This window comes from Pipra filicauda, unplaced genomic scaffold (genome assembly GCF_003945595.2).
Source record: "Pipra filicauda isolate LSUMZ 115617 unplaced genomic scaffold, ASM394559v2 scaffold291_size933811_pilon, whole genome shotgun sequence".
NCBI classification, from domain to species: Eukaryota; Metazoa; Chordata; class Aves; order Passeriformes; family Pipridae; genus Pipra; species Pipra filicauda.
The window spans coordinates 222,191-243,084 of NW_024104411.1; the positions used below are offsets into that span (position 1 = coordinate 222,191).

At 44.0% G+C, this 20,894-nt stretch overlaps 1 protein-coding gene across 5 annotated transcripts in view; it reads right to left on the reverse strand.

Annotated features, from left to right (window-relative positions):
* Positions 1-5,263: 5,263 nt before the first annotated feature.
* The window catches only part of ZBTB46 (zinc finger and BTB domain containing 46), a 47,991-nt gene continuing 32,360 nt past the window's right edge, over positions 5,264-20,894 (reverse strand). For 4 of the 5 annotated variants that reach the window (XM_039382958.1, XM_027710471.2, XM_027710470.2 and 1 more), the window contains 5 exons: positions 16,593-16,765; positions 15,400-15,451; positions 14,996-15,307; positions 9,013-9,188; positions 5,264-5,699 (listed from right to left, as the gene is read on the reverse strand). In XM_039382958.1, the coding sequence (XP_039238892.1) occupies positions 5,313-5,699; positions 9,013-9,188; positions 14,996-15,307; positions 15,400-15,451; positions 16,593-16,765 (1,100 nt within the window). In that variant the 3' untranslated portion in view covers positions 5,264-5,312. The remainder of the gene's footprint in view (positions 5,700-9,012; positions 9,189-14,995; positions 15,308-15,399; positions 15,452-16,592; positions 16,766-20,894) is intronic. The other variant, XM_039382959.1, reaches the window with a different exon arrangement.

Genomic DNA, 20,894 nt, shown 5'->3' on the forward strand with positions numbered 1-20,894 from the left:
CCTTCCCCCCCCCCCCCAAACCGTTTCTCCCTTCTTGTCCTGTCACCTTCCAGCCCAGGCAGTGGCTCAGGACTGGGTTTGGCCAGGCCATGCCACCCTGCTCCTTTCCCCATGCAGGGAGGGGACAGGGAGGGCTGGTGGCCCTGCCACCTTCCTGTCCTGTGGGAAGGTTTCCTTGTCCCCTCTGGGGATGTGATGTATGAGATCTAGAAGGAAAAAAACCCGACCAGTATTTGGATTTTCTTTTTGATGGTTCCTGCTCTTTACTGTTAAGACAGGCAGGGTGGGCACCCTGGGCCCCTGGGCACCCCCAGACCTGCTGCCACCCCCTCTCCTGCATCCCCTGGCAATGGCATCACCCTGTGCATCCTCCTGGGAGTTGTTTTAATTTCAGATAAAGCCCTAAAAATAAGGAAATTTCCACCAACACGCAGCAGGGAGGGGGGGAATGAGCCACAAGGTGCCTGTTTGGGATAGAGATGGGAAAGGGGAAGGGTGAGGGAGCAGCACCCCCAGCCTGAGGGCGAGCAGAGCTCCCTGCTGGGGTGAAGGGAGGTTTTGGGGAGTGAGGACCCCCATCCCCACATCCAGGAGCAGAGGGGGATGCAGGGCCCTGCAGCACCAGAGGGCTGCAGCTGGGTGGTGCCCACGGTCCCCCCATGTCACCCCATCCTTAAACACAGGGCAAGGAGGAAAATAATAACAACTACGTATTAAAAGAAAAAAAAAAAAGAAAAACCAGACAAAATTGTAGCAGCAATTTCCCAATTTATTGAAACTGATTGATTTTTGCAGGTATGTCTAAGCTAAATCCCATCACAAAGGTTCTATCCGAGGGGTAGCCCCCGGCAGGCAAGGAACCGGGCAGCAACTAGAAAATAAAATCAGATTTACCTGAACTACATCGACAGAAAATCAGTACAACACAGCATGTTCTCCCACTGACTTCTGGTTACGAAATCTCCTCAACCTCCCCAAAATATTAAACACATCTTCAATACAAACACAGGTTTATAATAATTAATATAAAGTCAGTATAATATAGAATATTCCCAGAAAAAAAAAAATCAACAATCTTCAAACACCGTCCTTTTTGTGTTTGTTCAGCTTTATTTTTGTAGACAGGTTTAAAGCACGTCGAAAAATAAATATATATGAAAGCATACACACAGCACTCTGACTAGGGGGGACTAAAAAAAAAAAAAAAGGCTGAAATTCAAAACACAATTCAGGATCTACAAAAATCAAAGGAACCATTAATTATGGCTTTTGTAGGAGTCGCACGTGTCACAGAATGAGCGAAAATTAAGATTATCTTTCAGAATATTGCAAAAAATTCCAGTTTTTGCATTGTTTTCATGGAGTTTCTTTCCTCAAGGGCAATGTGCAAAAGGGGGAGTATTGAGGGGGTTGCTTGGAGACAGGGACAGAGCCATCAGTCCCAAAACACACCCACCCCCCCCAAAGCCACACGGCTTCGCTTTGGGAAAGCAGAGTGTTTAAAGGCAGGAGTGGGAGAGGATATAAAAGGGGAAGTAATGCTGGAGTGGGTTTCCTTTCGTACAAAAAAATACTCGCTTTGTTGTCCAAAACATTGATTTTTGATTAAAAAAAAAAGAAGGAAAAGGGAAAGGACAGTCATTTTGCAAACCTTCCTTAGGGATGTCCCCCTCTGCCTCCATACAGTCACTCCGCAGCTGAGAGGCTTTGGGGTGACCTTCAAACACACAGAGCTGGGGAATGAACAATTTTTAAATAGTATTTTTGGAAATTCCGAATTGACAGACACCAAGGACCTCGTTTGTCTCCACTCTTTAAGATAGTGTTCAAGTCCATGGATCCCTGGGATGTTTTCCAGAGGGCACAAGGCAGGACAATGCCTTCAGCCCCTGTTCCATGCCGTGGCCAAAATGCTCTGTACTCCTGGCACTCATGTTTTAAATAAAAAATTAGGATAATCAAGGAATTCAAGGAGGAACATTTACATGTATAAATGCTTAAAAAAATGAGTTGCAAGTTCTGGAGGCCAAGTGTATCCATGTTTTACCTCTATGGGGGTAATTTGTTTTGGGACTAAGTCTGTATATATATACACACGCACATATATATATATATATATATTTAGAAAAAATTAAAAAAAGGGAACCTCAGTGAAGTATACAAAGCCCTGAAAGGAAGTACAAAGACGAGATGCAGAACAGGCAGAATTAGTGGGGTTTTGTTTAAATCTCCAAGAGCAGAAGTTTGCATAGGCAGTAGATCCAAGAGATCCCGGAGAGAAGCTGAAGGGATGCGATCACCTGGAGCAACTGATGAAGTTTATTATAAAGTTTCAGCATACAAAAAAAGTGCCCAAATTCCTGTTTTTGAACCCAAGTCGGAGCACGGAAGGTTGAAGATTAATTCCTGCGTTCCCAACTCTGCACACTTCCATCAAAACAAAGCACTTCACTAGACATCAGGTGTTAGAAGGGGTTTATTTGGTACACGGTGTTAGTGGGACAGAAGCTCGTGTGAGGTTATAACGGTAACCTGGGAGAAGTTAGTTTTTATGTGGATTTTCCGTTTTTCTCTCCTTTTTTTTTTTTTTTTTTTTCAATTTGCTTTTATATTTTGCATCCTCAGCTCGAAGAGCCTCGAAGTGGCACAATTAGGGAACACTCCTGAGCGCTGCCTGGCTCTCTGCCCACCCTTAATAAAAATAAGGAAAGACAAGAAAATAATACAGCATTTCCAAAGGAATTGTGAAGTCAAGCTCAGCACCCCATAACTCCAATTACAAAATCGAGTCACCCAAGGGCGAGGGCAGGAGGAAGAGGGGGACTCAGGCCACACCTGCTCCTCCTTGGAAGGTGGATGCACACGCTGGAATCAGAGGGGATGGGCGATCGGAATGTCACACAAACCCAGGGGTTTGAACTGTTTGAGTCTTAAAATTCTTTTTTTAAATAGATTTTTACATATAAAAAGCAAAGCTACAGATAAATCTTTAAGTACTGTATGTATTTGTCTACATGTAACAGGTGAGGCTGCACGTTCAGGACCTCAGGCACCCCCACCCCCTCCATATTTACAGGGTAAATGACAATAAATACAGAGCCCGCACGCCGGGGGGCCAAAACTGGGATAAGGGAACATCCTCATTCTGGAAACCCCCCCCCCAAAACTGCTGGGAAAAGGTATATAAAGGTCCAATCAAGACATACTGGGTGGGTTTTTACAGCTTTTTAAATAGGGGAAGAGAAGGAAAAGAAGCTAAAATGCAAAATGAGATTTTTACAGGTTAATCAAAATGTTCCTGCACAACCCACTCTGCTCTTCCCATATTTAAGGGAGAGGGTTATCCATGCTCACTGGCTAAAGCAACAAGTCCCACTAACTCCTCCAGTCCAAGGAGCAGCAGCAGTGATGCTGGCATGGCCTCACAGAGGATTTTAGGAAAGACCCGTGTTCCCACACTGCTGAGGCACCCCCCAGACCAACCCAGCAGGAGCCTGGGAGCTGGGAGGCTCCCAGCGTGAACTGGGATGATGGATGCAGACAGGACGTGGTGAATGAATGTCTGCAAGGAACTGAGGAGCAGAGAGAAAAGGATTGAATGCCATAAACCCAGGATGCAACTGGAATCAGGGAATGAACAGAGAACCAGCTCCTGCAAGTGCCAGGACAGAAGCTCCCACCGCACTCCACCAAATCCCGGCACCGAGTGCCTTAAATCCTTCCAGATGATTTTCTTTATGGGAGTTTATGTACAATATGCTTTTAATTCCTTTGCTGGGTGGAACCACACTTTTCCTTAGGGACCACCAGGCCTGCAGGAATGCTCTCTGGCCTGCAGGGAGGAAAATAGCACCTTGAGTCATTTGGCTTCTGGGTTGTCTTTTGTGGCAGGTTTCAAGGTACCACTGTCACAGACATCATAGAAAACTGCTCGATGGCAAGGAAGGAGTGAGGTCTTCAGCTTTTTTTTTTATTATTGTTTAAAAAAAGCACCAGAAGCAAAGAAGTGAAGGTAGAACAAGCTGCGTCTCAGGAACAAGACACTTCCAATACACGTTGTTACTGTTATTTAGATGTAGCTGGAAGAAGGCAACAGTGGCCGATATGAACAGGGAGAATCCAAATACCTGGAGCGGCCCCACACAGTCTGAGGAGACTCTGGGAGAGAAACCTGCTTCTTATTTAAAGAAAAAAACGGTTTATTTGAAAATTTACACGAAACCAGCACAGCTAACGCCGAAGGTTTTTGTCATCAATTAAGTAGGTGTTTGTTACACCTACCAGTAATGAATGTTTAGATTGGCAAGGAAGAACGAGGTACCCAGGTGAAATCCTGGCCCCACCACAGTCCATGGGACAGGAGCAGCAAGATTCCACCCCGCTGGGATCTCCTCACCTTGGCTTCTTGCCTTTCCCAGCTCATCCTGCACTTGGCCGAATGCCTCGTTTTTGCTACGGTTTGCATATATTTATGAAAAAGGCAGCTGAGCAAAGGGGGAGAAGTGGAGATATTTGTGGAGAAGAATGACAGATACAGAACTACCTGTATCCTCTAGAGCAAAAGGTGCTTCCGGAAGCACCAAGACGCGTTTCGGCGCCCGCGGATAACCAAGGCTGGAAGACAGGATGTGGGTAAGATGCCAGTAGGTCCAAGAAAAGTCACAATCTGTCTTTGATGGTGATTCTTTTGGAAGCTGAGAGTCTCAGAGAAGTATTCGTAAGGCTGTAGTCTGACTTGCCTTTTGATCTATTTGGCTCCATAAAAAATAATAAAAACTCTTTAAATAACTTTGCAAAAGGCTTGTGTCATCAGGGGAAGCCCTCCAACGCATGCATCCATCTGCTTTCACAACGTTAGCTTGGAATTCCACTGCTGCTGGGATTTTAGCACAGATAAGGTGTTAAAAAAACCCCCAACCAACCAACCTTCTTCGGACACAAAAACCTCCCTGGTGCTCGGTTCAGGGTGGGAAGGGGAGGAGGACTCACACTTCACCCAGCCGCCTCACACCTGCAGAAATTCCACCTCCCTCACATGCATCCTGGCTGGCTCGGCCGGAGGGGCGGGTGGGGGCTCCCAGGGGGAGAAGGAGGAAAAGGGAAGGCGAAGTCAGTCGTGCCGCTGGAAGCGACACTGCTAAGACAGTGTCTGAGTGGAACAGAGAAGGACTTGTTTAGAAAACACGAGAGTTATTTTGCACACATGGACGACAACAAGGCTACTTAAGTTTTTTCCAACATACTCCTTCCTCCCCACCCTCCCTCCCCCTACAAACAACAGAGTGAAACAAAAACCAAACAAAAAGTAATCCCTAAGAAATCCAGGTAAAATCCTTGTCGTTCTCCCCAGAGTTGTCCGGCTCCTGCGGGGAGTCAACATCTTTGTCGTCATCTAAAATCACATCATCTTGTGACATCCCCACGTCATCCTTCCACTTGATGTCGTCGTCGTCTCCCATCTCCTCGTCTCCTTCCACTTTGATGTCATCCGGGTCTTCCATGTACTGCCCTTCCCCAGGGTAACACTCGTCTGGAGACCCTTCTCCCCCGTTGTGGTCCAGGTGCCCGGCGATGCCGCGGCCGGAGCAGTCGGCACAGACGCCGTGGCGGCGGGAGCCGTGTTTGATCCCCACGCTGGCCGCCGACATGAACACCCGGTTGCACACCTTGCAGACGTACTTTTTGTCTTTGCTGTGGACCTGGAAAAGGAGAACGACCAGAAAGGTTAATGCCAAGAGAGGTGGAATGAGAGCTGCAGGGAAGGACACACTCCCACGTCCTCTGCGAAGGCAAATCCACTGCTGCAACCCGAGATCACAACTGGCTTTACTGTGAACTCAAACCCACCACCATTAATTCAACCCTGCAATGGTGACACACAATGGAAAATCCTTTGGGATTGTCCATTCATCATCTAGTAGTTCTGAGGGGAACTTTTAAACACTTGCACTTGTTTTCCTCCCCCTTTTTTTTCTGTTTTTCTGGGGTGTAAGAGCTGCATTGCACCACCATGAGGAAAAACTTAATAAGGGAAAAAAAAACACCCTCAAGCACTGGTTCTATGCAGATCAGAGCAGAACCAGCCTGACCAAAACAGTGTTAATGTCATGGTGATTTAGTCGTCTTCATCCTGATCCTACTGCTGCCCAGAACCAAAGAGAAGGAGAACTGGGAATGCATCCTGTATCTCCAAAAAAAAAAAATGCATCTGGCTGCACTTGTGACTTTATTTCTGACTACTCTGGTTTGTCACAAATGTTTCTGTTCCATAACTCAGGCTGCACTCTATGACCAAGAATCCCAGGCATACGGAGCTATCACAGAACATGTGGCAAGTGGGAAAATGCTCTGTAGGAAACCAGAAATCACTTTAAAAGTCGAACACTTCACGACTCAGTGAGCAAAGTTACACACTCTGAGAAGAACAAATCACCCAATTAAAAGTGAAATCTGTCCTTGGCCACTTTTGCCCTGCATGGTAGGCAAGGAGCTTGTCAAACCACTCACCTGCTCCTCTGCCAAAGGAAACCAATGCAGGGAGAACCCCTGAATTCCATCACAAGGAGCCTCATCAGGTATCTTCATTTTTTGTGTGTATATATATATATATATACACACACATAAAACATATATGAATTTTATTTATATATAGAATAGTTCAGTCAGAACTATTGGCCAATCTTCTAGTCCAACTGCCTGACTATTTTAGGGTTGCCTAATATATATTATAAATTTTATACATATATTCCTTCTTTTATATATTAACACCACATGGGGACAGCCCAGGCACTTGCCTTGGCTGATGCCCTGTGGCTGGAACTGATCCTCAAGGACACTTTGGGAAGTGGTGTAGAAGCAGATAAGGATCCAGTGGCCAATGATTTGGGGACAGCCCATCAGCCACCAGAGCCTTGGGGCACGTATCACCAGTCCCTAATCCTTCTTTAACTCATTTCTTTCCGTGCTCCCAACAGCCTGTGGGAAAAGTTTTACCAGTTAAAGCCCTTCCTTATATTTTAAAGCAGCTGCCTGGATGTCAGTTCCCTGCTCCTGCCTCAGCATGGGATCAACAGCTCTAACCTGATTCTCCATAACCCTCTACTCTAGAATACTCAGCTGAGCTAAAGCTGTTTGGGAAGAGGACAAATTGACCCATTGTGGCCCCTTCAGCCCTCGCTGCCACAGGACACTGGCTCAGGCTCTGTGTTACACCAGTCCCAGCCGTGTTCAAAGCCTGGGAGTGCCTCTGATGTGCTCTGGCTGCAGGTTCCCCTGCTCTGAGCTAGTCCCCACGACATTCTTCTACTGCATCAAGCAAAGGCATTGGATTTTATTACTTTTTTCAAAAGCAGTTGGACAGGGCTGGTCAGAGTCATCCAGCTGGATCTATAGGTATCATTCACTTCTAACTCGTAGAAGAATGATTTTCAGGCATCAAAAGCTGAATAGGAGAACAGAAAGTGGTCAGGGGTGCAGAATAAGGGCTAAACGAGCCATAAAAAGAAGGAATTATAAAACAGGTACTAAAGCAATTTGTAATTATCACAAAATCACTGACTGGTTTTGGTTGGAAGGGACCTAAAAGCTCATCTTGTTCCAACCCCCTGCCATGGGCAGGGACACCTTCCACTAGAGTAGGCTGAATATCTGTTAAAAACCTGATCACTTCTCTCCCTCCTTTCCAGCAGTTCAGTCAGCTGCTTCAAAGAGAACCATATTCCTGGATGCAGCTGAGCAGAAATTAATCTTATTTCCCTTACTGCCAAATTAGCAAGTATTAAACACAGAAACAGCATCTGACCCCCAGTATCAGACCATGCCATTAGCAACATCATATTCTAACTGACTAAAAACCAATATTCCAATGAAGAGAGGGGTAAATGTGCTGACAACATCCTAAGTTCACGAAAAAAGAATCGTGAAAAGGGAAAGTTCTCAGAAATAAAATGCTGGAGGCAACCAGCTGGCACGACAAGGTGTTCCCTGCTGCAAAACCAGTAACTGATCCCGAAACCTGTGTGCTTGCAGCAGGACTGAGCTCACTGTTGGATGTGCCTCCGGAACACCAGAGCCGCAAGGCCCCAAGGAAATAGGGAAGGGACATCTCGGGGAGCAGCCAGTCCCCCGAGCAGATGGCTGGGCACTCATCCGAATGGACACAAGCGTGCAGGGGAGGAAGGGAAGGAGGTGGTGGGGGTTTGTGGCAAATTGTCACGCAGGCCCCCGATGATCCCGGCGCTGGGGCACTGCTGTTGGTGAGCTGTGCCCACTGCCAGCACCTGCTGCTGAAATAGTCATCTAGAAACTATCTGCTCTCCCACAGTAGCACCTCTACACCAAGCTTGGAGAACCTCTTTAGGACGGGGAATTATTTTATCCTAAAAAGAAAAATAATCAATGTTTGGCTTAAAATTTTGTTTCTGAGGAAGCTGTGAAGAGCCAGACACCAGCACCAGCCTTGCAGCTGGAGCTGAGCAGCCCTTCTTTAATAAGGTGTAACAGTATTTCTGATAACTAAGCATGGCCAGACCAGAGCAGCTTTGCCTTGAATTCTGGTTGAGCAATGTATTTTAAAGCTTTCCACACAGAATCATAGAATTATGAAATTGTTAAGGTTGGGAAAACCCTCCAAGATCATGTCCAATCATTCCACCAGCACTGCCAAGCCCACCACTAAACCATGTCTCCCAAGTGCCACATCTATATATGTGTTAAATCCCTCCAGGAAAGGTGACTCCAGCCTGTGCCAGGGCTTGCCAGCCCTTTCCATGAAGAATTTTTTGCTAATATCCAATTTAAACCTTGGAAACCCTGAGCTTGGAGAGCAGGAAGAGGTAGCTCTGGATGAACAGGCAGCCAATCACAAGGCCTTTGAAAGCAGGGAAAAAAGATACAGGAGAAGCCTTCAGTCAAGCCCCAGGAGGGGAAACAAAACCCAGACTTAAACCAGGTGAAGCCTCTCTCCTTTTTAAACCCCAACAAACAGGCTGATTCCCCCAGCACTGCCCTCACCAAGGTGTGCCGCTTCATGTGCTCCCGGCGCGTGAACTTCTTCCCACAGATCTCGCAGGGATAGGGCCTTTCTCCCGTGTGGGATCGCATGTGTCTCTTCAGGATGCACTGATGCATGGCTGAAAAGCTGCAGTACGGGCACTTGAACTTCTTCCTGATGACTGTGAACTCGTTGACTGTAAGAGAGCAAGCAGAACACACAGGTTCATCTCAGAACGTCTCAAAACAGTCTTCTGGTTGACTATTTCGCTATTAAATTAGTTCACTGTGAAATCACACTCTCACCCCTTAACCACCTATATATTTTAGTCATTACATTACATTATTGCCCTTCTGTTATTGAAGCTAAGAGGTTAAGTACCTTTATCAGAGCAGCTTTTGAACGAGGCAACACATAAACATTTAGCAACAGGCTGTTACAGACATTGCCCAACACTTGCTGAAGGGGAAATAAAGAGGGCTGGCAACCTGCTACAGTTCTGCTTTATTATAAAGAATTATCCTAAATATCAAGACATAAAATTTTAACCCTATTACTTGTGGAGGAAGCAGGGAGCCAGGAACAGAAGCCTTCAGAGGTAACACCCCAACAGCACTATGTGCTTTACTGCTATTTATGCGGCAGTGCAAGAACATCATCACACACCCCAGGAGCATTTTGGTGAAGGAGCAGAGACTGAGGATAACCCAGAAGAAAGAGAACAATTAAAACCACCAATCCCTATGCTATCCAACCCTGGTTCCTCCCCCAAACACAGCAACAGTGTCACACACAGAATACAGCAGGTGAAAACAGAGTATTTGCTGCTCCCTGAGGACATCCCCCCAGTACAAGTTTGGAAGTGACTGTCCACAAGGAGATGATTTTAAATCTCCAGCTTCTCATTATTCTATTGCTTCCCATTATTATGTTAATTTTCACCCACTTTTCTCCTAATTATTGTTATTTCTCAAAGCAATACATTAACATAACAAGGAGGGGGAAAAAGAGCAAGTTCTGGTTAATGATCTCAACTTCCTTACGTGTATGCAAATGGCTCTTGGTAAATGAGAGTCTGTGGAAGAGAGCTGAGAGAATCAGGGAATACCAGACCTACTACCTAGCTCCTAAAACAAGCAGTACTTGGCAGTATTTTTAGATGCTTAATGAAATATTACCTCCTATAAATGCCCTACTAGGTGTGTGTACAGTGCATGTCCTCAGTATGTCACAGGTGATGCCCAGGAGTTATACTGTACACTGAAAAATGGCCTTTTTAAGGAAAAACAGTAAGCCCATGTACTTGGTGTCATTTCATGCCCAACTCGTGGGCTGGTTTTTTTTTCTTCTGCTTTTAAAGTTTACTTTGTCTTGTATTCCAATAGAAACACCGTGAAAAGTAGCTACATTTGTCACTCATGCAGAAGTGCAAAACCACCTGACACTATTAAAAGACACCTTTAAATAAGGTAACACCTCCCTTGCACAATCAGAGCAAACATTTCAACATTTCATCTTAGAAAAAAGTATTCTAAGAAGTTTTCTGTTGTTCTAATACACACTAAAAGCATTATTCAAGATCTTAAAAGCTGCCATAATATGAAGTTTATCTCAGCATTTGTTCTGACTACTCAGAATTAAATGCATCCTACGCACAGGCAACTTTGTGGAAAAAAAAAACTTCCTCTGATTATCAGTTTGCATTGTATTTAATATTCTTATATTCTGTTCTTGGGCTTCTAACTCGGTGGCTTGGGCTGCTCAGCACCTGTGGTGGCCCAGCCCACAGCTGCTTTTGTTGGGTGGTTTGCTGTTTTCTCAGCACATTTCTAAAGCTGTCAAGAGAATTTTCTAGGCCAAGGGAAAGAAAAAAAAAAAAAAAGAGAAGTGCAAACTCACCTGGGCCATGGCTGCAACACTGACACCAGGGAAAGCCAAGGCTAAGGAATATTTTATTCACCTGTCAGCAAAGCTCACCCACTGCGATGGGGCAGAGTGTTCAGGAGACTCTGAACTTGCTTTGGGAATCTCCCAGAGGAGATGCCTGAGCATGGCCTGATGCCCAGAGCCTTGTGCAAGCTCTGGTTGGTGACCTAAACACCAGCCATTCTCCTACCCCACACTGATCTTCTCATTTATAACATTTTAACATCTTTTTTTTTTTAAACACCCAGAATATGAAAACTTTCTCTTTTATATTACAAGAAAATTACTTTTTGCTTTATCTTCTCCTTTGGTTTTGACACCCCCCTCATCTACACACTCAGAGGCAAGGAGCCCACGTTTTCCTACAGCAGGTGGCAATTTTATGATTTTAGGATACAAAGCTATTTATGATAAATATGCTTCCAGTCTGATCTTGTAACCACTCGATCATTAGTGACAGGCCACACACAGACTTCTAATAACCCTGTTACTATGGAGTCCACACAAGGTAAGCAAGCTGGGTGGAACCACTGGAAAACACTGACACAGAGATCCTGACAGCAACCAGATCCCGGGATCGCGAAGCAAAGGTACTTAAAGGGAATAATACCACAAAACACCTTATTTCCTACATCACCAGGTCGTACCTGATCCTGTCAATTCCCAGGTGACCAGGTGCCTGCTCTCCCTGCCCACACCTCTCCTTTTATTTCATGGCTGAGCTGCTGCAAAGCTGAAAAGGCAACACCCAGTGTCAGGTGCATGACCTGCACCCCCAGCACCCTCCTCCACACACCAACAACCACCTGCTTCCAGCACATCCATGTATTTTCAAGACTATTCCTAACACTGTCCGATCCCGAGATCCCTCACACCTGCATTTAGCTTAAATCACTCAAGAAAAACATTTCAGCTTCTAGTACACTTCTATTTAAAAATACTCACAGAACACTGTTTGCAGCTATACTTTTATTTTTTCACCAAATAGCCACATATTTAGTTCTCGTATCTACAAAAGGAAACACCTGAAAACCAGCAGCATTGTCAGAAAAGTAACTGTATTGCAGAGTTAACATTTTCACAGTCTTGTTAAATATATGCACCCACAGTACATCTATTTAATGAGCAACATACCAGCTTTGGTATGAGCATCATCTTTGTCTAAATGACAGTATTTTATGGAGCAGCATTAAATATAGCAGCATTAAGGTCCTAAGAAATCATCTTTAACATGATCATCGAGATGATTAACAGCAGCACCGTAGATGATGAGCTACTGGACACAGCACCAAGGAATGGAGAAGGAAATAAAAGCAGTGCCACAGCAAAAATTTGTGTACTTAATGTCACTAAAATATTTATGGAAATGCGTGTTTTTAAAACCAACACAACAGTGCTTGGGAAAAAGCCTTTGGTATTGTCATTTCAAGTAACTTATTTCAGTGAGGCTGTTAAAGGAAACAGGCTCCTACATCCCTGAGAGAGAAAAAAAAAGCACTAGTGACGCCCTGCCTGGTAGAGCTGCTGTGGATTAACTCTGTAAACTGATATCTGGTTAATAATCACTAAAATACTGCACTCATTGGGTTATTATGAAGAATTCACAAACTTTAGGAGAACTCTTGTCCGCTTACTGCCCATTATACTTAAGGTTATAAATAGTGAGGTGTAATTTAATTGTCAGACTCACACTTCCCATCATCCTCCCATGCCATTTCCTAGCAAAAAAATCCTGCTTCTAACACCTGTTCTGCACAAGCCCAGTAAGGCTCTGCTCTGCTATATCCTATGGTTCTAACAACTTAAAAATCCTAGTCCTGATCCTGAAGGGAAACACTGGAAATTCCCAGTGCTGATGCTGGGAAGCACTCTGATGTACAGGCCAAGGAAAATACTACTTAAACTTCTACTAGAGACAGTGAATTGACCTGACTACAGAAAAAAAAAGTTAATGTTAAATTAAATTCTCAAACATGAGAAAAATGAACAAACATGAAATATCATGAACTATCATATGAATGAAGCCTTTCAAATGTTGCTGAAATTGCTTTTGCTGGCATCTTACTTTCCAATTTCAGACAAATCCTACCCTGCTGCTCCCAGATTTCCAGATAAGACTCGTTTGGTCACAACTTTGTCTCTTGGCTCAGCTTTGTCCTTCCTTACTTGCTGGTTATTTAAGAGCAAAATAAATCACGAGGCAATTACTCTGACATCTGTCACAAGGGAAGCTGACAGACTAAAAACTACACACATTCACAGACAGCTGAGACCCCCGATGCCAAAGACGTCAATGGCAACAAGAGCGGAAAAAATAAACATGACTTTGCAAAAACTGTGAAATTTAAACCTAAATGATTTAAGTACAATGTACTACCCTGATTATATATGAACTTCTTCTCAATCCTGACTGCAGTCTGCTCAAAGGAAGAGTAAGAACCAAGCCAAGCAGGGAAATCCCAGTTTCCCAGCCCTGGCACGGCACAGAGATGTCTCCCTGAAGCTCCGACTCGCAGCAGGAACAAGCAGAGCAGTGTTGCACCAGAATATACCTGTTCCCTCTTTACAAGCCCAAGGGCAGCAGGAATTGAGGAGCTCTCTCATCTTTCCACAGGAAACAGCTCTGGAAGAAGCTCCCCACCAGAGTCTCCAGGCTGCTCAAGTCCACTTTGTGCACGACTAAATATTTCTCATTTTTGTCTCCCTGAGATGCAACAGTACAACAAGAAAGAACTTTCCTGAGGAACTCTAAAGAATGTTTGTAGAAGCTTTTTCCTCCTCAGCTGTCTCTCACCCACTGAGGAAAGCAACCCCACACACTGCCAAGCTGTGCTGCACACAGAGCAGCTGGGAAGCACTGCACTTAATTATGCTACTTTCATTTCACAGTCACCATAATCTGGTTTAGTATGTAAATATACAGCGAGAGACACAGAAATATTTAATCTTTTTAAAAAGTAAGTGAATTTCACAGAATAAAACAGGAATTACAGTAAGATTTCTACCCAGCAGGAACAGCCACTACTGATTCTGTGTGCACACTCCAAGTCACAATTAGATCTATGTGAAGATCCCCTTCCTCTGCTTCAACACCACACACTCAGCCTGGCTATTAATTACAGTATATAAAACAAACGAGTCACAAAAATTTATAGAATTCCTGAGAACCACAGCCATACTCCAGGATTCTTAAAAAGAAGTCCTAAAAGTACTCAAATATAATACCAATAAAACATACAAGCTTTGAGACAACTTTCAAGCCCAAATAACATACTCTGTTGCACATACGAACAAGCAGCATGTTTTTCTCCTTTAAAAGACACAGAAAACCAGACTTTACAAACAGCTTACAGGGCTGAGCAACCCAGTGCTTCCACAGCTCCTAAATCCACACTGAAAAGCCCAAATTGTCTAAAGGCACAGTACTAGAGCAGAACTTGCAACTGAATTCTCTTATTAGCTCTATTACTAATACTTTCAATGACCTGAGATGTGTTATTTTCCGAAAAAAACAGGAGGAAAACATCACCATTTCTTTTATAAAGCACTTTGAGATCTACTGATAAAGTTGAAGGTAGTGTAAGAACACAGTATGAGCACACCAATAAAACAGCCAAAGTGCCCATTGTGTGGACTGACAAAAGTTGTCTCTGCACAAAAACTGCACCGAGGTTGCAGTGACACAGCATCTGGAACCACCACAGTATCAACTGATCAGCTTTGGGGAGTTACTCTCTGAAATGACACCCGTGGAACGTTTATTTGCAGCGCGAGAGCCGCGGAACGATTTGCTTTTCCTAGTTTAAGGAAGCGTCTCATAATAACACAACAGCAGCTACGCATCCTCAGGATCCTCGCTTGGTCCTACACTGTCCAAAAGCTCCAACCCAGCCAGGTGGGCAGAGCCCAGGTAACACGTTTTCACGTGGCTACTGAGGTTCTTCTGGGTACCGAAGCCCTTCCCACAGCAGAGACAGACAAAGGTGCGCTCGCTCGAGTGCACGGACAGAAGGTGCCGGTTTAAGTCTGTCTTGTCGCGGAACAGCTTGGCACAGTTAGGACACTGCATCTTCTTACAGTGGAAGTGGATGGTCTTTTCGTGCCGATCCATGTTGGATTTCAGAGTGAAGCTCGCGGGGCACTTGGAGCACTGGAAGCGGCCGAGTTGGCCGGCAGGAACGCTGTCGGCGAGGCCGGGCCGGGAGCAGTCAGCCACATCCAGCGGGAGGAGCATGGAGAAGGCGTGCTCGTGGATGTGCTCCTTCAGCTCCTCAGCACACTGGAACACCCTCCTGCAGAAACCACAGGTCAGCCTCTTGGCCAGGGCTGAATCCAGGAACGTCCCATCGGTGGCAACGTCCGTGTCTTCGGGCCTGGAGAAACTCGTATCTGAAACAGAACCACGGATGCACGTGCAGAGATCAGTGCCTTCGGGTGTAAAATAATTTACAGTTTAAAGAAATATATTTCTCTCTGCTTACCTGAGTCAGAGTTATCAAACTGCCAAAGTGCCAACACTCTGTCGTAAGCGGCCTGCAGAGGAAAAGCACATGGAGGTTAAGGCAGAGGATCTGTCCTGGCAGGCAGAACTCCCACTGCTGGCACTGCCTTCCCCCTTTCTCTAAAGGAGGCTCAATCACTTGACCTGGCAACCCTACGTGCCTTTACAAAGCTTTCACTGCCAAAGCAGTGAACTGGGATGTGTTTTGCAGGATCTGGTGTTTTGAAGACAGTAACCAACATTCCTGTTTAGGTCCTGGGTAACCACTCAGTTTCCAGTCTCACTAAGCATCCGTAGCTCCCACTCAGGCCAACGGGAAACACTGGGTGGAAAATTTACAGCAGATACAACAGAACTGGAAAATTCTCCCTTAGTCCTCCACAGCTACTTTTCCTTTCCACACAGAGAAGCCCGTAGAAGACAAACACCTTCTGTGTAGCTCCCTTTATGCAATGCTCTCTGGCACTGCTGGGCCAAATTCTAAATAAAAGCTGATTTTAGTCTTTTTTTTTTTTTCATAAATCCTTCACGATATGCCAGCGTGTGGCAGATGGCAACCCTGTATGAGGCAGAGGCACACTGCAGCCTTGGCAGGTCTGTGCAGACCAGGCAGACCAGCTCACTTCACCCTACAGGGACTGCAGAGGAAAATCTGTGTTTCCATCCATTTGTTTAATAGAATTAAAGCATCACTTAAGAACATTAGGACATGCCACAGAAAATTACAGATTTTAGGTCAAACTCCTGACTTCTGTAATAGAGCCAGCCCACTTCTGTCCAAATTTAGGCAGTAACAAGAAATCCCAATGCAGAACACCAGAAGTGAGCAATGGGTAGCTGAGGTCTTGGCTACCTTCATGCCATTATTATATGCTTGTGTGCAATGTTGTGCAAATGAAGGGATTTACAAAAAAAAGGGCAGGTATATCTAAAAAAAACCCAGAGGTTTTTGAATGGAAATTTTGTTCAGGTAAGGGAAAAAGGCTAAAACTGGGACAGCACTAGCCCTGACCTCAACAGACTTCTAGTTTTAAAATAACCTATATTCCTTTTAAAAAAACTAACAGACTAAAGTAGAAGGTATTAGGCCTTTCAAACTCCTAACTGAGAAGGATTTGATCAAACAGACACCTTTGCGTTTCAATTTCTTTGCGCTTCCCCCCTCGATCTTACCTGGGTTGAGGAAGGCACCTCTCCTTTTATCACAGTTTCTGGTGACAATTCACCAGAAGAGCAGATCCCGGGGGGGCTCTGAGTGGCAAGGTGTGCTGAAGGCAGCGGGGGAGATGGTGCTTCCACTTTGCCATCACATTCGCCCCTTGAAGGATTCGAGTTGGTGCCAGGCCCTGGGGAACACAGGAAACGAGTCTCACCCACGTGAACGAGCACCAGCTGGTGGCTTTAAAAACGGCCTCGCAAAGGCAGCGCCCCAGCACTCGCAGCTCATCTTCTGTCAGTGGGAGGGAATGCAGCAGGACAGGGATGCCAGGCTTTTGGTCTTTCTGGTTGGTTCCTTGGTTTTTTTAAAACCAGCCTCCCCACCCAAACGCATGTGCTGGAGTTACATCGCACGGCACGGTCACTACAGAGTCCGTCGGGAGAGAGAAGCACAGTGCAGCACAAATATCCAGAGCAATCACATTTCTCTTGGAGAAGCACCATTCCAAACACATACATTTCCACCTTTAAGGAACGTACACAGAGACTTCATTCTGCTAACTTGAAAGTTTATGTCAAAGGTTCAGATTTCAAGATCTGTCCGTGGTGGTTTATTTAATATTGGGCTGTCAGTCCTTGATCTCAAAGTGCTTTACAAAAGATGGGAAAAAGGATTCCTGTCATTCTACAGTTAGCAAGCATGGAAGTTCAAATATTTGTACAAAACTCTTCAATTACACCTAACAGTCATTACAGTCTAAAAATCTCCCTTAGTTCAAAAGGAAATCACGCTGTGTCCGGCCCAAGCAGAGTTGCACCCTCTCGCCTGCACTGTAGCAACAACCAAGTGGAAAACAATATTCCAGAAACTGTCCTGAAAATCAATGACAAAGCTAAATACAAATAAAGACTGTGTCATCAAAGTCAGTGTACATTATAAATTGTTAAACAAACTTTAGCACACGCCTTGAATGGATATTGGAATGACATATTGAGCCGGTGGTTCTTTTTGAAAAGCAAGGAGGCAAAACCAGAAGCAAATACGGCATAAAATAAACAAATTCATATTTAAAGCACTCTATGGCCTAAAGGCTTTTCCATTTCCAGTACGAAAGAGTCTGATTGAAACCTTCAGGGATACAAAAAAAACACACTCTCCAATGCAGCTACAAATAACAAGTCACAGTTTACACTGTGTCTGAATACAAAGCGCTGTGATCCGGGTGACAACAAAGCACTCGAGTGAAACCACACCAAGAAACGTGAACAATCCCAAACCTTACTTTTTTTTATCAGCTATCAAAGGAAATTCTGCTCTTGTGCCACAAGCTGGATGTTTGATTTACCTTCCTCCGCTTTGATCCCAGACTGAAATCTTTCACAACTTAGTTAACTCTATTCAGCTGGGATAACAACGCTCCAGAGTTTCACTCCGGTGGTGCTCATGTGTTGCTGTTGTAATTTAAGGGCAGGACAACAAAATGCTAAGGTCTCATAAATTGAAGACAGGAAAAAAAATCAGAAAAATCAGGAATTCACCAGTACTTTTTGTTAGAAACCGTTACCAGGAATCCAGCTCTCCAAGTCCATAGCAGAATTCCTGCTTAGACAGCCACACATTCCTTTTTTTTTTCCTCCCTGAACATCCCAAACTGATTCAAACTGCCCCAGAGGCATCTCTGGCTTGCACTTCCTTTAACTAATGGTACTTCAGCATACAGTAAAGATAAGCCAGTGGGGCCTGGCTTGATTAATTCTTTTTTAGCACCTCTCCAGAGTTCCACAGGTTCCCAAGAAACTCTGCACTTCTTAAAGCAAAAGTTAAAGTTCATGAGCGAGCAGTGAAATAGAGCACAGAGAAACAATACGCTATCATCCAACTGACCACGAAGACGTACAACACAATAAAGTACAAAGATGAGTTTTCAAACAATAATTAATATTTATTTGGTTTCAACAAGTAACACAAGAAAAGAAACCCACATCAATGACCCACACTTTGTACACAAGAACCCAGACAGCACCTGGATTTATGTTTTGCCCCATTATGACTAGTGCTGTGAGAAACCCTTTTCCCTCCTAAATTTGTGCAGAAATGAATTTTAATCAAAAGTATTTTAACTTCCTAAATCAGAAATCAAAAGCATTCTCCTTCATACAGAGGATGAAGCAGGGGGTTAGCAGTATTTATATGAATGCAGCATTCTCTGACAGCTAGACAGCAAATTACTGTGGAAAAGTGAAAGGCAAAGTTATTATATCTCATTTAAAATTGTATCCATTCTCCCCTAAATGTTTGTTTACCGTGTACAAAAATTCCATGCCAAACTGAATACCTTTAACTTCCTCTTGGGAAAAGTTGACCACTGTGCAAAATGTGTTCCCTAACATCCAGTGCAAGAATAAATTATTGGCTCCAATGAACCACTAACTAAAAATAACCTATTAGTTGGTTTGCCCAAAAGAAAAGGGCTCTGTGTACCATGTAATCACTTGGACTGGAAGCTTCATAGGAATTGCTTCTATAAACAGTTTCAGTTGCAACAGGGTAAACAGGAAAAGCCAAACTTAGACATATAAAAAAGCATGCAATGTGCTATTCTGAAACATGGAAGTTGCCCTTTAAGGGAGCCAGTCATCCCACGGTCTTAAAATTCTCTCTTTTTTTTTTTTCTTAATAAGAAAACAAGGATGTGAACTAACCACCTCATTTTCTAATGAATGTTAAAATTCCCGTTCTCTTGATTATACTTGGTAAAAAACCAGCTCAAAACATTCGACTAAAGCCTTTGAGACTTCTGGCCACGTGACGTAACCGTGTGGAACAATGCTACCAAAGTTCAGGCTCGTAAATGGAATAAGACACACGTTATTAAACCAAGGAGCTCCCCAGAAACGCTCCGCTGAGGTCAGAAATCACAGAACAACCACCTGCTTTTACAGACAGACCAAGGAAACACGTAAAAGACCAGGAAAACTGAATTTCTCACGACGCCTCATCTGAAAGACCCCCCCAGCAGCAAGCCATGCAGGTTCAATAGCCAGCAGTTCCCCAGGCGATGTCGGTGTTACCCATGAGTAACTCACACGTACTTTTTTCCCTGCAAAACCTGCATGTTCCAGCTTTCTGACAAGCATATGAACAACGTCAGTCTTGATCACACATCATGAACGTCAAACTCGCAGAGCCCTTCGGCTGCAGGTTATCTGGCAACCGTGCCACCGAAATGGCAAGATATTTAAATTTTTCCTACTGATTTTAAATTAGTTTGAACTGGTTAACAGTGACACAACAGCCCCCCACACGCGTCCTTCCACCAGAAGAATGTCAAATAGCTTCATACCTCATATGATCATTACATGTACAGTGAATCAGAAAAAGAACAAAGGGTAAAATGAAAACCCTGGGGTATCCTCTAACTTTTACAACAGCATGAAGTATGCAGAAGAACAAATAAAACCTTTTAATGTATGCAGTGACTTGGAGAGTAATATCCCCTTTAGAAATGGCTTGTCCAAGTTTTAAACATATTTATTATCCTCTTTGCATCTGTCCACCTCCATTAAGTCTTTTTTCCTCCAGAAAAGTAAAATAAACCTGGATGCTGCTCCTTGAGCCAGTTATGTACTGCAGTGCTTCATAAGAGAACAAAAAGACATCCAGTGACAGCAGCCAAGATTAAAAAACACTTCACAGTTTTCAAAGTCAGGAGAGACTGATCACTTATAATCCTCCAAATTAGTGCATTTCTTTTTCATATTAGATAGATGAAAACTGCTGGGTTTGGTTGTTTTGTTAAATACAATCTTTTTCACTGTGTTCTGGCCTACTCCTCCCTCCTTTATTTTTTTTTTTTTTTAATATAACCCAGGACTTAAAATGACTCAACATCCTCAAATTGTTTTTGAAGAAAAAAACGTCAGAAACGTCTACAAAGCCAGCACCAGCCTAGACTGTGCTTTTAGATCTCCACAATCTTCTTACCACTCACCTCACTGTCATTTTATACACCGAAAATTCTCGTTAAACTTGATGCCCTATTGTATTCAGTAATGACCACTTAAAAGTGAATCGTTTATCAGAAGATCTTTTTCAAGTGATTAAAATAAATTGATACCTGTGAATCTGAATAAGATGAAAGAAAAATACATCCCTTAACTCCCTGCTTCTGTAAAAATCTTCTTACCAGGCCACAGTGACATCCCCGACTGGTGTGAGAGCTACAGATCAAGCAGGTAGCCTTCTTTTTGACGTGGGCATTTCACTTTGCTTCCATAAAGACGAGACAATTGAAGTTCAGTTGAGTGAAATTCAAG